Source organism: Monodelphis domestica, chromosome 7 (assembly GCF_027887165.1).
Source record: "Monodelphis domestica isolate mMonDom1 chromosome 7, mMonDom1.pri, whole genome shotgun sequence".
NCBI classification, from domain to species: Eukaryota; Metazoa; Chordata; class Mammalia; order Didelphimorphia; family Didelphidae; genus Monodelphis; species Monodelphis domestica.
In genome coordinates this window covers 84,989,317-85,003,378 of record NC_077233.1, presented here as the reverse complement: position 1 = coordinate 85,003,378, position 14,062 = coordinate 84,989,317, and the positions used below count along the sequence as shown (strand labels likewise).

General features: G+C 40.4%; 1 protein-coding gene across 3 annotated transcripts; it reads right to left on the bottom strand.

Annotated features, from left to right (window-relative positions):
• Nucleotides 1-658: 658 nt before the first annotated feature.
• LOC103106385 (gastrula zinc finger protein XlCGF26.1-like) lies at nucleotides 659-12,815 on the bottom strand. 3 transcript variants are annotated; one of them, XM_016424572.2, is made up of 4 exons: nucleotides 12,530-12,773; nucleotides 11,384-11,516; nucleotides 5,095-5,253; nucleotides 659-3,352 (listed from the first exon to the last, which is right to left on the bottom strand). In XM_016424572.2, exons 1-4 carry the CDS (start codon nucleotides 12,551-12,553, stop codon nucleotides 1,665-1,667), a joined length of 2,004 nt encoding a protein of 667 aa, XP_016280058.2. In that variant the 5' UTR covers nucleotides 12,554-12,773; the 3' UTR covers nucleotides 659-1,664. The 3 variants fall into 3 exon arrangements, with proteins under 3 accessions (XP_016280058.2, XP_016280059.2, XP_056660857.1); XM_016424573.2 differs by having other exon boundaries at nucleotides 11,384-11,510; nucleotides 12,530-12,750; XM_056804879.1 differs by lacking the exon at nucleotides 11,384-11,516 and having other exon boundaries at nucleotides 12,530-12,815.
• Between the last annotated feature and the right edge of the window lie 1,247 nt (nucleotides 12,816-14,062).

The following is a 14,062-nucleotide window of genomic DNA, read 5'->3' as shown; positions in this document are numbered from 1 at the left end:
GAGGAAGGAGCAAAGGGGGTCCCTGAAAAGATAGAAAGGTGAACAGGCTAAGATAATGGGGGAGAGGCCAGAGAAGGAAGAACAGTTATAAGATGAAAAGGATATGAAAAAGCAGTGGAAAATTCGTTAAAAACTTTGCTACTTAAACTTAATTGAATCTTTGAAGATTTATCAAGGAGCACAGCTGAAATGTACCAGTAATATTCTGTGGGGTTTGTATTTCTGATAGCTAATTTTAACTCTTTTAATGTTTTCAAGCCAAAAGACCCAAAATGGCCAAAAGGGGTCCATAGCTGGTGTAGTCATAGTCTTAAACTATTTCTTATGAAGGCTAATGCCTTGGGTTTTTGTCATTTCTAGCTTTTTTGGCAGTAGCCCTTATTCCCAAGAGATGGGCAGCCTATGTAAAAGAGATCCTTGGTTTCTTACTGTGTATATTTCCTATTTTCACACAAAAAACATCCCAAACCAAGAACACACACACAAAGGTTAGAAACTGTTGAACGATTAAAAAACAAATGAGACACTGTTGGTTACTGTCTAATAAGTAAGACTTCTCTGTAGAGGTCACATGGCTCTGTTGAACTTCCTTAGCACAGCTTAATTTGTGTTTTTCTTTTTTTAAATGATTAAAAAAAGGCACAGAGAAAACAGGTCATATTGCTTAGTCCTATATTTTTAATGCGCTTTTCTAACTTCAGTTATCTAGTTACTATCTTGCTTACTTTGCTGCTCTTCCAAACTATATTTTTGCTTCATTCCCCAACAACAAAAAAAGATCCAAACACAAATAATTGGCAAACACACACAAAAACCAGTCATCTTACTCAAAGTTTCTCCTTGATGATTTCAGCTTCTCAGAAACCTAGAACTTTATACATATATAAACATATATATATATATATATATACTTTTGGGGGGGATACTATGTGCTATGCTTATGTGAAAAGAAAAAAAAACTTTTGAAAAGGCAAGAAAAAGGAAGAGTTCAGATTCCTGCTTCATGTTCACCTGAATTGTTATGATTAAAATTCTCTGGAGAGTGTATGCTAATTGATGATTATTTATTAAAATGAAAAAAATGAGTGGAAGAAAGAAAAGGCACATAGCCACATGGCCAAGTCACATACTTTCTTCCCTAGTTCGGCTGCTCCATTGAGTCTTTATTCACTCCTACTTCTGGGCCAGCACTGCTCAGAGAGCTTCCTTGAGCCATAATTTATTACCCCTCACCCCCTTTTCTGGGTCTCCCTGATTGGACAAACTTGACCTCAGTCCAGGTCAGTGTTTGGTCTTCCAGACAACAGAAGTCATGTGGGACAAGAGGCAAGTGTCTTCTGGGATCCCAGGAAGCCAAGAAGTTTCTGGCTTCCTCCTACACTGAGCATGTATCCTCCTTATACAGCTAAGCCTCAGGCCTTGTTCTTAATCCAATCAAAGGGTGGGAGTGACACTGAAATGGATTTTCGAATTAAAAATGAAAGTTTCCTTTTAAAAAGGAAAGAGAGGTACAGATTAAATTCTCACAAGTTTTAGGTTCTAGTCCTGCATTTGCTACTTACTTTTGGGGAGATCCTTAGTTTCTCTGGACACCAAGTTTTCTCATTTGTAAAATGAGTGGGATGTATGGGCAAATTATTTCTACGGTCCTCAAGTTCCAGGATCTAGGAACTCCAGTCTTCCTCTATTAATTTAAAGAGCTGGCATGGTTTTGTTTTTTTATCAGGGTCATTCAGGTCACCATGGGGCTTGTCCCTTGTGTGCACTCTGATGTGGGTAGTGAGCCTAGACTTATGAATGAAGCCCTTGCCACACTCACTGCAGGAGAATGGCCTCTCTTTGTGGTGTAAGCGCTGGTGGTTATTCAAGCCACTCTTCAAGCGGAAGCTAGTGTCACATTCAGGGCATTGAAAAGGCTTCTCACCACTATGTACTCTGAAATGTTCAGTTAATTTATATTGATGAGTGAAGCCTTTGCCACATTCCTCACAAGAGAATGGCCGATCTCTGCTGTGCACACACTGGTGGACTCTGAGGGCCCCCTTTAGGCGGAAGCTCTTGTCACACTGGGGGCACCGGAAAGGCTTCTCTCCTGTATGCATTCGGAGGTGCTCCGTGAGGTGGAACTGTCTGGTGAAGCCCTTGCCACACTCACTGCAGGAGAATGGCCTCTCTTTGTGGTGTAAGCGCTGGTGGTTATTCAAGCCACTCTTCAAGCGGAAGCTAGTGTCACATTCAGGGCATTGAAAGGGTTTCTCACCACTATGTACTCTGAAATGTTCAGTTAATTTATATTGCTGAGTGAAGCCTTTGCCACATTCCTTACAAGAGAATGGCCGATCTCTGCTGTGCACACACTGGTGGACTTTGAGGGAGCCCTTGACCCGGAAGCTCTTGTCACACTGGGGGCACCGGAAAGGCTTCTCTCCTGTATGCATTCGGAGGTGCTCCGTGAGGTGGAACTGTCTGGTGAAGCCTTTGCCACATTCACTGCAAGAGAAAGGCCATTCTCCACTATGTGTGTACTGGTGGGCTTTTAGAACAGCCTTCAGATGGAAACTGGTATCACACTGGGGGCACTGGAAGGGCCTGTCTCCTGCGTGTAGGCATTGGTGGCTGAGTAGCTGCCCCTTCAAGCGGAAGCTGGTGTCACACTCTGGACACTGGAAGGGCCTCTCCCTGTTGTGTAGGCATTGGTGGGCCTTAAACAGGTCCTTCCTAGGGAAGCTCCTGCTGCACTTGAGGCAGCAAAAGGGTTTCTTACTCTTGTGTGATCTGCTGTGCTCAGGGAGCTTTGTCTTCTGGGTAAGGTCCCAGACAAATGCTCCCTTTCTTTTGGACAGGCCCTCTTGTGCTTTCATGTGACTCTTTAAGAAGAAATTCTTTTCATTGTTCTCATTCTGTGGCAAGTGCCTTTGCCAACCATGGATGCTCTGGTGCCACTGAAGAGCATAATGCTGCCTAAATATCTTCTTGCTCTTTGGGCATTGGTGCAGCTGGCCTCTGGAACAGCTTCTTTGGTATTTCTTCATATGGCCCTTTAGGCAGAAGCCATGATTGCAGTCAGGACAGGAGGAGATGCTCTGCCTTGTGAGGTTTTTCTGGAAGGAAAGGGATCCCTCAGTTTTGTGGTTCAAGTCTCTCTTATATGAGTTGGATTCCTTGATGTTGCGGGCTTTAGGAGCTAAAGACTGTGAATCTTGGTTATATGGGCTCCTTAAGTAAGAGCTGCATTGACCAAGTGTAAAGAAATCTTCTCTACTTTTTCCTGATAATGATTCAGGTAAATCCTGGTTTTGAGAATCATAAAAATAGTGCCTTTCCTCTTGTGAATTCATAGATCCCTCATCCTCTGGAATTAAAAACAAAAATCCAGTCATTAAATATTCTAGATGCTTTATAGTAAAGGCTTTCATTTCAGCCTCTGACCTGGGTTAACTGAAAAAATCTGTTCTTTTTAAGCCTCACTTTTAGGGCAGTTATTACTCTGTCTCAAGAAATCTTTCTTAATTTCTCCAAATGATCTTTAATTTTATTGGCATGAGTTTCTCTCTCTTAACATAAAATAACCCTTTCATTTCCTGATGAACACTGTCATTAGTTGTTGAGGTCATCCAACATTTATCCCCCTAATAGCCAATCTTCTGGAGAGAAGCCTCTCTGAAGTTAGCTACATGGCTTTCAAGTCAATAATCTGTCACTAGGTCAGTATATTACTCAAAGTCTTTCTAGGCTCATAGAATCCTCTAGAACATGTGTTCAGCTGACCTAGCCTTTGAGATTATTTCAATATACCGCAAGATCAGCAATTTATTATGAGGTATTGCTCAAAGTGGGATTTTAATCTTCACTAAACCATAAACAACCAGATTACTAAGACTCAGTTCAAATACATAGACACACCTAGGAAAAGGAAAGAAAACAATAAAGTCATAAAGGAGTACATAAGGTTGTTAAGAAGCCTCGACTCTGAATACAGATTCTCACAAAGGACTCAAGGAAGAGCAGAAATTAGACTGGTTGGTAAAACTGAGTATTCATTTTCTAATGCAGAGCACATAGAAGGCATTTAATAAATGCTTGGAGAACTGAAGTATTGAGTACCTGGTACATTTTCTCTAGTCTAAGTTCTCCACAGGGGTGTTTGAAGACCATGTTAATCTACCATTTTCAAACAGCCCCAAAATGGATTACTGACAGAAACAAGATTTTGAGGGATATGAGTCTTTAAGGAGAAATGTTGGCCTAAGAAATGAACTCAACAACTTTATAAAGTACTTTTTAAATGAACCTTTTAGAGGGGCGGGTGATATGAGAAATGTGCAAGGGAAGAGGGGAGCAGCCTGGCCCTGTGTCCTTTTAGCTTTCTAGTAATGAACAACTCTGTGCGGGACAAAGCATGCATGCCCACAGAGAGGGCTCTGAGTGCCCCCTATGCCATAGGTTTGCCACCACAGCCCAAGGGTGAAGGCCCATTCAGATTTGCTGTTTTCCCCAATTTCTGACCAGAACACAGAGTTTTTTGTCTTGTTTAATACATATATATTTTTTAACCCTTAACTTTTGTTTCAGAATTAATACTGTGTATTGGTCCCAAGGCAGAAGAGTGGTAAGGGCTAGGCACTGGGGGTTAAGTGACTTACCCAGGGTCACACACCTGGGAAATGTCTGAGGCCATATTTGAATCCAGGACCTCCCATCTCTAGACCTGGCTCTCAATCCATTGAGCCACCTAGCTGCCTGCTGGCATGTGTATTCTTATAGAAAATATTAGGTTTTACCTCCTCAGCTGTAAGATGACCATGCTGCTCTAACACTCGAGACTTTTATGAGAAACAAATAATTGTAATAATAATCACTCACATAACATAGGCAAAGTGTTCTGAGTAAAAGATGAGGCACCAGTCTGGGAAGAGAACTCCTCCCTGGGTTCAGTTGAAGAAGCAAGTCCCCAGTTTCACAGGGAAGGTTTTTGGTGGTCTCTGGACACCCTTGAAATCTATTTAGTGTCTCTGTCACCAAATCCCAGATCAACCCTTTAAGTCTCTCAACATGCTCTCTTTAGTTTTACTGCCCTCATTCTTTCTCACTTACCCCCAAACAGTTGCCCCTTTGTGCTCTTCAAGTTGAGAAGCTCATTTGCATTGGTGCTGACTACTAGATCTGTTCTCTCCAAGTTTCCCAGATTTCTGATGAATGGCTCTTTCCCTTGTTCAATCAAGATGATCAAGTCTGGCTTGGGAATGGTATAGCCTGCAATGAGCCCCAAAACAAAGAAATTTACTTACATTCAGTGTCGCTGAATTGAAAAATCATACTGATAATGACTCAATTAAACTAGTTTCCTAGAAGAACAAGAGAAGTGTGGAATAATATAGGGAAATAGATTCTAAAATGAGGTATCCCTGAGGGATGCCATCTCAACAATGTGTTCTTTAAACTATTTGAATTCTCTATTGGACTTATTCTGATGCTCATAACTACTCCTTTTTCTTTTTCTCCTACTTCTAACAAACCCTTAACTTCTATTTTAGTATTAATTCTAACATCAAAGAGTGGTAAGAGTTAGGTAATCGAGGTTAAGTGACTTACCCAGGGACACATAGCAGGAAGTGTCTGAGGCCATCTTAACATCTTTAAATATGCTACATTATACTTTTTATTTTGGTCCCAGGCTTATGATTTCATTGGCATGAGAGAGTTCCTGGTGTGGAAATTCCCTCCATTGATACAAATCAACACCCTATGTGTACCTTAGTATTAGAAGGTTTCCTAGGTCATTGGAGTAATGCTACTTGCCTATGTTTACACAGCCAATATAGGGAAGATTCAGGATGATTTGAAACCAAGTCTTTTTGACTCTAAAAAAGATCCTTTCATTTCAGAAAGCATGTGGCCCTCTATATGATATACAGTGCTTAAAAAAGTAAATTAAAATTGCTTTTATAATTCTGGTACCTACATTTTCCTAGTTCCTACACTTAAATAGGTAGGACTTATTTGACTCCTCCTTTATCCCTGGCATCCAACTAGTCAGTCTTCTTTAAAAAAATAAAAGTAAAACTTAAATATCAAACAAAATTAATATCACCACATACAAAGCAGTAAAGAAAAAGATTATACATGAAGCTGTGACTCTCTATTGTATATAGCTTGATTCTCCATTTAGGTATATAATGAATTCAACATATAACTTTCAAAGCTGTCCTGCTTATTTGTGTTTTCCTCTTTGTTTTTTTTTCTAATCATTAAAAAAAAATCTTCAATGATCCGTTTTTCTTTCTTCTTTTGAAAGGAACCTTGTTGTTACCCAGGCTTTCTCTCCTACTTCCTCCTTAAAGCTGGGAGGGAGAGGAAAAACAAAACCTTTGTAACAAATAAGCATTATCAAGAAAAAACAATTTCTGCATTGGCCCTGACTGAAAATATAAGTCCCACCTCTCAGTCAGAAGGTAGATAGCATTCTTCATCACTGGTCTTTTGGAACTGTGGTTGCACTTTGCACTGATAAAGAAATTGTATAAATTGTTCTCCTGGTTCTTCTCACTTCTGGATTAGTTCATGTAAATCTTTCTAGGTTTCTCTGAACTGTCCCAGATGATAATCATGATTTGGGGGTTTCTTTCTTTGTTACTCTTGCTCATTTTTTTTTAAACCCTTACCTTCCGTCTTGGAGTCAATACTGTGTATTGGCTCCAAGGCAGAAGAGTGGTAAGGGCTAGGCAATGGGGGTCAAGTGACTTGCCCAGGGTCACACAGCTGGGAAGTGTCTGAGGCCAGATTTGAACCTAGGACCTCCCGTCTCTAGGGCTAGCTCTCAATCCACTGAGCTACCCAGCTGCCCCCTTGCTCATTTTTTAAAATCACTTCCTGCTTCAAGTAAAATTAACTTTGGCTTTTTGTCTGTCCTCCTCCTTCTAGGAAATGCTAAGGAAATCTTTCTAAAGTATGCTTTTCCATGTCACTTCTTTACTATAAAACCTACTGTTTTCCTAATACCATCATGTCTCATGAAAATCATTAACATGAGAATTCAAGGCTGCTCTAACAAATCCAACTTTAACTTTCATTATTCCCTAACATGAATTCTCCCCTTGAGTTAGTTTTATTTCTTCTCAAGTAGAATATAAGCATTTTTAGTGTAGTGAGTGGTTTTTGCCTTTGTAGTCTCACTGTCTAGATGGCACACTTAGTATGTGCCTAATAAATTGGACTGTCATTCATTCATGCCAATCTTTAGACTTTTGATCATATGGTTTCCATCTCAAATATGTAAAAACTAAATTATATCTCTAATAATAAAAATATTATATTTTATGAGGTTTACCAATGATAAGGATCCTATGTTTCTTTCAAAGCCCTTTGAGATTCATTTCCTCCATGACACGTTTCTTGACCAGTCTAGCTCACATTATTAGAGCTTATGCTTCCTTATTTGAATTCCTGTAGGACTTTTGGTCTCTACCACCAAAATTTAGCATTTTATAATTTACTGTCTAGTATTATTCCCTATAGATTTCATTTATTTAAGTCTTTTTTTCTTCTAATAATACTTTAAGTTACTCTGAGCAGAACTTTACAAAGACCACATATATAGTACAGAAAAACAACTGTGAAAGACAAGAACTACAATCAATGCAATAATCAATTATGATTCTAGAAGACTGATAATGAATCATTGCCCCTACCCCTGTTACAGACAAAAAAGTAGTTGCCTTAAACTGTGACCATGAAAATATGGTTTCAAGACTTTGAATTGCCAAAATTGTAAAGATAATTTTAGTGTCTTGATTTTATATTAAAAATAAAGTGGTCACCATAGGAAAATTTCCCAAATATGAAATATACCCAAGTCAGCTGGGTTTTATGGAGATTTTAATTAATACAAATAAAGGAATTAATGAAAAGAGATAGAGACAGAGTAAGTGGAAATAATAGGAAGGCTAGGGCCTAGGCCAAGAGAGAAAACTAAGTCAGTCTTTAATCACTCACCATAAGATCTTTCCAAGCAAAACTCTAGTGTTCAGAGACCCAGCTACTCCAACTAGTCCAAGCTCCAACTCAGCTCCAAAGCTGAATTTACTTCAGCCACTGAGAGAGAGACCAGCCTCCAATTCAGCTCCACAGCTGAATTCCTTAAGGAGGCCTTTCTGACCTCCTTTTAAAGAGAATTTTCTCCTATGTCACCTCCCCTAAATTTCTACATCTACCAATCACAGTAGACATTTTCCAAAGGGCTGACCATTCTAAATTCACACCTGAGTAGACTAAAATTTTGAGACTTCACACCTGAATAGACTAATCTTGTCCTTTTCAAGTTGCCTGATTAATTTGATCTTCATAGGTATTTAGCACCCCTTTGTATTAGATCTAAAAATAAACCTAGCTTAAGGGTTCTTGCTTCACTATAAATGTGGGTTGGGGACTTTTCATTGTTCAATCAGGAGTTTACAACTTTATCTTCCCCTAAAGTATGCCTAAGTATGGGTAGAGTAATGTTAGAGTTCCCACCTACATTCCTGACTAAAGTCCCTTCATTGAAAAATAAGGGGATAGTAGCCATAACCAAAAATGTTCTAAGGTAGAGTCTGAGAATTTTTAAGATTCACAAGTCTGAGAAATTTTAAGATTCATATCCCTTAGCAAGATCTAAGGGGCACAGAATGAGAAATACATGTTTCAGATACAAAAAAGGAAGAAAATAAAGAAAAGAATCAGTGGTTCATTAAAAAAAATAATAAATAGAAGGAAGCTTAGAATATATCAAAAACAAGTAAGGCAGCACTGAAAGTACCATGTTAAATTTGAATTAAACAAGGAAAAAACAAGCTGTATGAAGTGGAAAAAAAGTCAAACCATAAATAAGTTCACAGTTCTTTATGTAATCCTCTTTTTGTTTTCCTTTGTACACTGAAATGTTTATAATTGTAGTTTATTAAATTCCTAATATAAAAGAAAGATTTAAAATATCATTAATTACTTGATGGCAAAGAGCTTGACTTGTCTGTCTCTAACTTCTAGTCAAACTACTAAGTACTCAACAGGGTAGTAAATAATGACTTGGCTGAAAGTCCCTCACTTTTTGGACTTCTATTCATTATTGTTCCTTGTTTATTCATTGTTGTACCCTTTATCTCACATATCCATAATATTGAAGAGATCAAGATGGAAGTAGTGGGGAAAGGGGAAAATGCATTGCATAAAATGGCAATAATGTTTTTAGTGTTCTTGCATTTCCCAGCAAATCATTTTTTATTCCATTTACAGATCCAAAGTGACTGACTAGTCCTTTTTGTCAGATTGTCTCTGTCCAAAAAGGCAGTTGTATTCCTCTCAGCTTGGTTCTCTCTGGCTCTACCTTTGTCCGGCTCCTCTCTACCTGGTACACCTCCTAGGCATAGTGTAAACAGATTTGTCTTCAAGATAATTTAGTATGGAGTTCAGACTACCATAACTCCAAGATTCCAATAAAAGAGTGGAACAGCATCATGTAATACATAGAGGTTAGAAAATATGCCCCCCCTTCCCTCAGTGGGTATTTAATGTTACTAGGCACACAACAGAGAGTTCTTGGATTTGACTGAAGAAATACAAGAGCCCAAAAAGCAAGGTAAAAAAGATGAGAAAAACAGAGCCTTTGTCTCCAGGATCTTAAGGATGACAAACTCACAGAAAGCATTCCAAAAGAAAAAAAAGGCTCAAAAATCCTTGGCTGTTATACAAATTCATTTGTAATATATCTATATCTAGAGATATGTTTATGTACATGAGGGAATATATACATTATATGAATATTATATATAATATATGTACACAAATGAATGGATATACAGATATCATATTTAAAATATATAATGTGTACATGTAAAGATATATGAATATTACATAAATTGTATATATTTGTATGCCTACACAAATGAATATATACATTATATTTAAAATATACAATGTATGCATGTGTATACAAGTAGAAAGATACATGAATATTATCTATTATTTTTAATGTAGGCATATATTATAAGATCTATATACAAGTAGATATGTACATTACATATTACATATACCATATAATATGTGTGTGTGCATGAGCAGAGAGATACATCATACATAATATAGAAGCAATTTGTCAATTCACTTATATGTTGTATATAATATATATATAAAGTGCTTATGTGTGCATGAGTGGAAATACACATAAACATACACATATATAAAGTTACTTGAGAGCAGGAATTGTTTCATTTTTGTCTTTGTATTACCTAGCCCAGTGCCTTGGTACAAAGTAGGAGCTGAATATTTGGTGAATGATGGGATAGTCGTGATGTTTTATTTGAGCACGCTGGATATGCCTCCACATTATACCAGAAAATGACCTTGAAAGCTGCCTTGTGGCGGTTCAGATGATTGATGCCATATTAGATGTTCTTATATACTAATTTCAGTCTCCCAATGTTGAAGGCCCAAGGAAAAAAACAAATATTAAAAACCATCTTTCAGGTTTTCTTATAGAAGAAGTCAGAACAAAGCAAAGCAATGAATAATTTCATAAAACCCCTTTCCTGCAATCTGATTTCATGAAAATCATCAATAAGGTTCGCCAATAAATTAGAGGTGTTGGCAAAATAAGAGAGCAGCTTTTAATAATTTAAGTTTTAATGAGAATATAGTAGAGTTGTAAATTAATATTATCTCTTTAAGCGAGAGAAAAGAAAACTTCTAACAGTTTTAACAATATAACAATTTAGTTTAATTAAAATAGATAGTAAAAGAATATAGTAAAATAGTAAAGGAGAGAAATATAGGAAAGAGGTAGAGAAAGAAAATTTCCTAATGTCTATAGTAGTGATCCTATAACTACCTTTAATTACTACCTAAAACTGCCTATATCTACCTATAACTACTACTAATAACAATCACTCCACAGAGTTCCAACCCAATCCAGCCCAATCCAAACCAATCCAATCAGTGTTTAATCCAACCCCAATCAGGTCTGTCAATGAAGACCAGCCACCCCCCATCCCAGAAAAGGTCAAAAAGCCCTCTAAAGGCTAAAGCCAAAAAGGCCTATCAGTAGGCTCAGGCCTGCTTCTATATTCTAGCAACTAAAAGACAACCACCAACCCAACACCCTCTCAGAAGCCAACTTCCCTGCAACTACTAGCCCCAACTGTCAGCAACTGACTCCTTTTATAACCGTTTCCTACCTCACTTCCTGTCTCTATGGTTCCACCTTCCTGACTCTATAGTTTCTCTTTCCTGTCACTGTGGGCTGGTTAATTCCTACACAATTCTACTGTAAGGGGACCTCCAGGTCCCCTGTTAAATTGAAAAAAATAAAAAAATAAAATAAAGAATTCCTTACTACATCACTAAGTCATCTTACCCAGGAAGACCAAAGTCTCATAATTGGACTTCATTATGTTCTTATAAAGTTCCTTTTGCCAAGCCTCCAAGTTTCTCCATTCTTGCTCAGAGAAATACATGGCCACATCATCAAATGTCAGTGGTATCTGGAACTACAAATATGAAACCCATCACTTTTAGTTACCACTAATTCATATAAACTCTTTCAATCCCATTCATTTCACATAGGATGCTACAAAACTGATTTCCAGAAAGTCTCTTTTCAGCATTTTTAAGGTGATCAGAGTGCTCCAAAAGAATCCAGAACACAGAAAATTCCAAGAAAATAGGGCCTCTTTTCCCAAACATAACACATGGTGGCAAATTCTCAAGCAAAGCAGATTTTCATCAGGTGAAAGTTCATGACACACCTGATAATTACACCCCAAATAAATCAAAATCTTGGGCAGATATATTTTACTACAATACTCTGACATTTTAAGATGCTGAATGTATACCTTGAGAAAATATAGTGTGGTGTAATTGGAAAACTGCTAGGTCTATGGAGACCTGGGTTCAAATTCTCTAACGCGTATTATCTAATCGATTTTGGGAAATCAGTTAAAACTCTAATCCTCAATTGTCTCATCTGCAAAAAGGAGAAAATAAAACCTATTTATCTCATAAATTATTGTGGGGCAAAGTGCTTTGACAACATTCACGTGTTAGAGAAAGGCCATCTATTTCTTAGAGAGCACAAGCCAGCCCCAACAGTGGGTCTCAGAGGCTTCCTGCCTAGCCCTACTCTGGGATGGGGGTGGGTAAAGGACGTCAGCCCGGAGGCTGGAGGCCTGGGATGCTCAGGGGCCTCCTTGGGGGTGGGGGTATGTCGATCTCTCCGTCCTCAGTCCCAGTCCAGAGTCCTGACACCGAGGCGCTGGAGAAGACATGCCCGATAGGCTGTAGCAGCGGGAGGCTGTTCCCCTCACCAGCCAGCAGCGAGATCCGGGGGAAGGGCTTAATCTTGGGAACCTCGGGCTCCTCGTCTAGGATACAGGAGCAGAGGTCCCTGCAGCACAGTTCTAAGGGATTACAGATAACGCGCTGGCAAACTTTAAATCACTCCATCAGGGAGTTATTACAGACACGCCTCTCGCCCCAGGCCCCGGGCGGGGGCCGTTCTTACCCGAGCAGGTGGTTCCGCGGCCATGCCTCCAGTTCCTCCGGCCCAGGGCAACTGCCCAGCAGTCTGGGTTGTGGGAGAGAGGTGGGAAGAGAAGGCTAGGAGTTAGACTGCTGCTAGAAGTGAGTGGGTGAACCCTGGAAGAAGCCTGGCCGTGAGGGGCAGGAAGAATGAGGCTGTTGTGGATCCCACAGACTTCGTGGTCTGGGACGCGACCTGCATCCGGGGAACCGGCCTGTCGGCCTCTAGGAGGGGCCAGTCCTTTCTCCCACATTCCACCTCCACAGCGCCGCCTGCGGGCGGGAGGAGGAACGCTTCTCCCTGACCCTCCTACTCCCTACTCCTGCTCCGCCTTCTCTCCGCCCCGTCCCCACTCACCCCGTCCTCAGGCAGTCTCTCGGCTCCGGAGAGCTTTCTTTTGTACCTGACATCTCTCCCTTCCTTCACCCCTTCCTCCAGGCGGGTTCAGCCGCCAGTCCCTGTCTTCCGAGGTCGTCCAATCGCGTTCTTTTTCAGCCGCAAAGTTACCGCGACCCTCCACGTTTTCTCTCATCCTCCAGCCACCCTCTGGCACTCACGCGACCCTGTGCCACAGCTGGCCCAAGCCCAATCCTGGCAATTTTTCTTCCTTTCCATGCCTCCCCCTGAATTTTTTATTTAGGGCCCTGATAAAACGTCTCCTAGTTCAGTTTTTGTTGGTTTGCTTCTTGGCTCCCCTATGCTGGGGGCCCCGCCAAGTTCCTTTGCACTTTGGTAGGGCTCTTCACTTCTACTTGTAACCGGATTTAGCCCAACGCAGCCGACACCGAGTCCCTAAATACGCCTGTGCCCGCCCCTAGTAGAAAATACTGTACTTTGGGTTGTGGGAGAGAGGTGGGAAGAGAAGGCTAGGTGAAGACTGCTGCTAGAAGCGAGTGGGTGAACCCTGGAAGAAGCCTGGCCGTGAGGGGCAGGAAGAATGAGGCTGTTGTGGATCCCACAGATCGCGGGCTAGACAGAAAGAAATAGATGGACGCGTATTTTAAGGGGGAAGAGTTATTTTGAAACCTGCAGGTGGGGATGTGAGGGAGCTCCTTTAAAAAAAAGTTCAGCTGCCTTCTCTGGCTCCATGTTTCTTCCCCCTTTGCCACCTATCCCGACGTGGCCATCTCGCTCTCTGCCCAACCCCTCGTGGCACCTCCTGCTCAGGACGCAGTAATCCCACGGATATAGCCTTTGCTCCTGGGAATGGTGTGACCGTCTGCCTCTACTCAGAAACCCTGACTGCCCAGACCCGGGCGTCCTTCCTTGGCCATCACTTCCGGAAATGTGTTGCAGCCTCTTCGTGATATGTAAAACTCTAAGGGCAGGTACTGTCCCGTGCTTTTGCCTCCCCACTGCCAAGCAGTCTGGCACAAGGATAGGCATTCGGTGTTTGCTGCTTAATCTATCCAGGGGCTTGAGGAGGATCTGGAAATCTGGAACAGCTGTTTTGAGGAATGCGTGACATGAGCTGAACAACAGTTAGAATACATTTGGAATAAGACACCATGACTT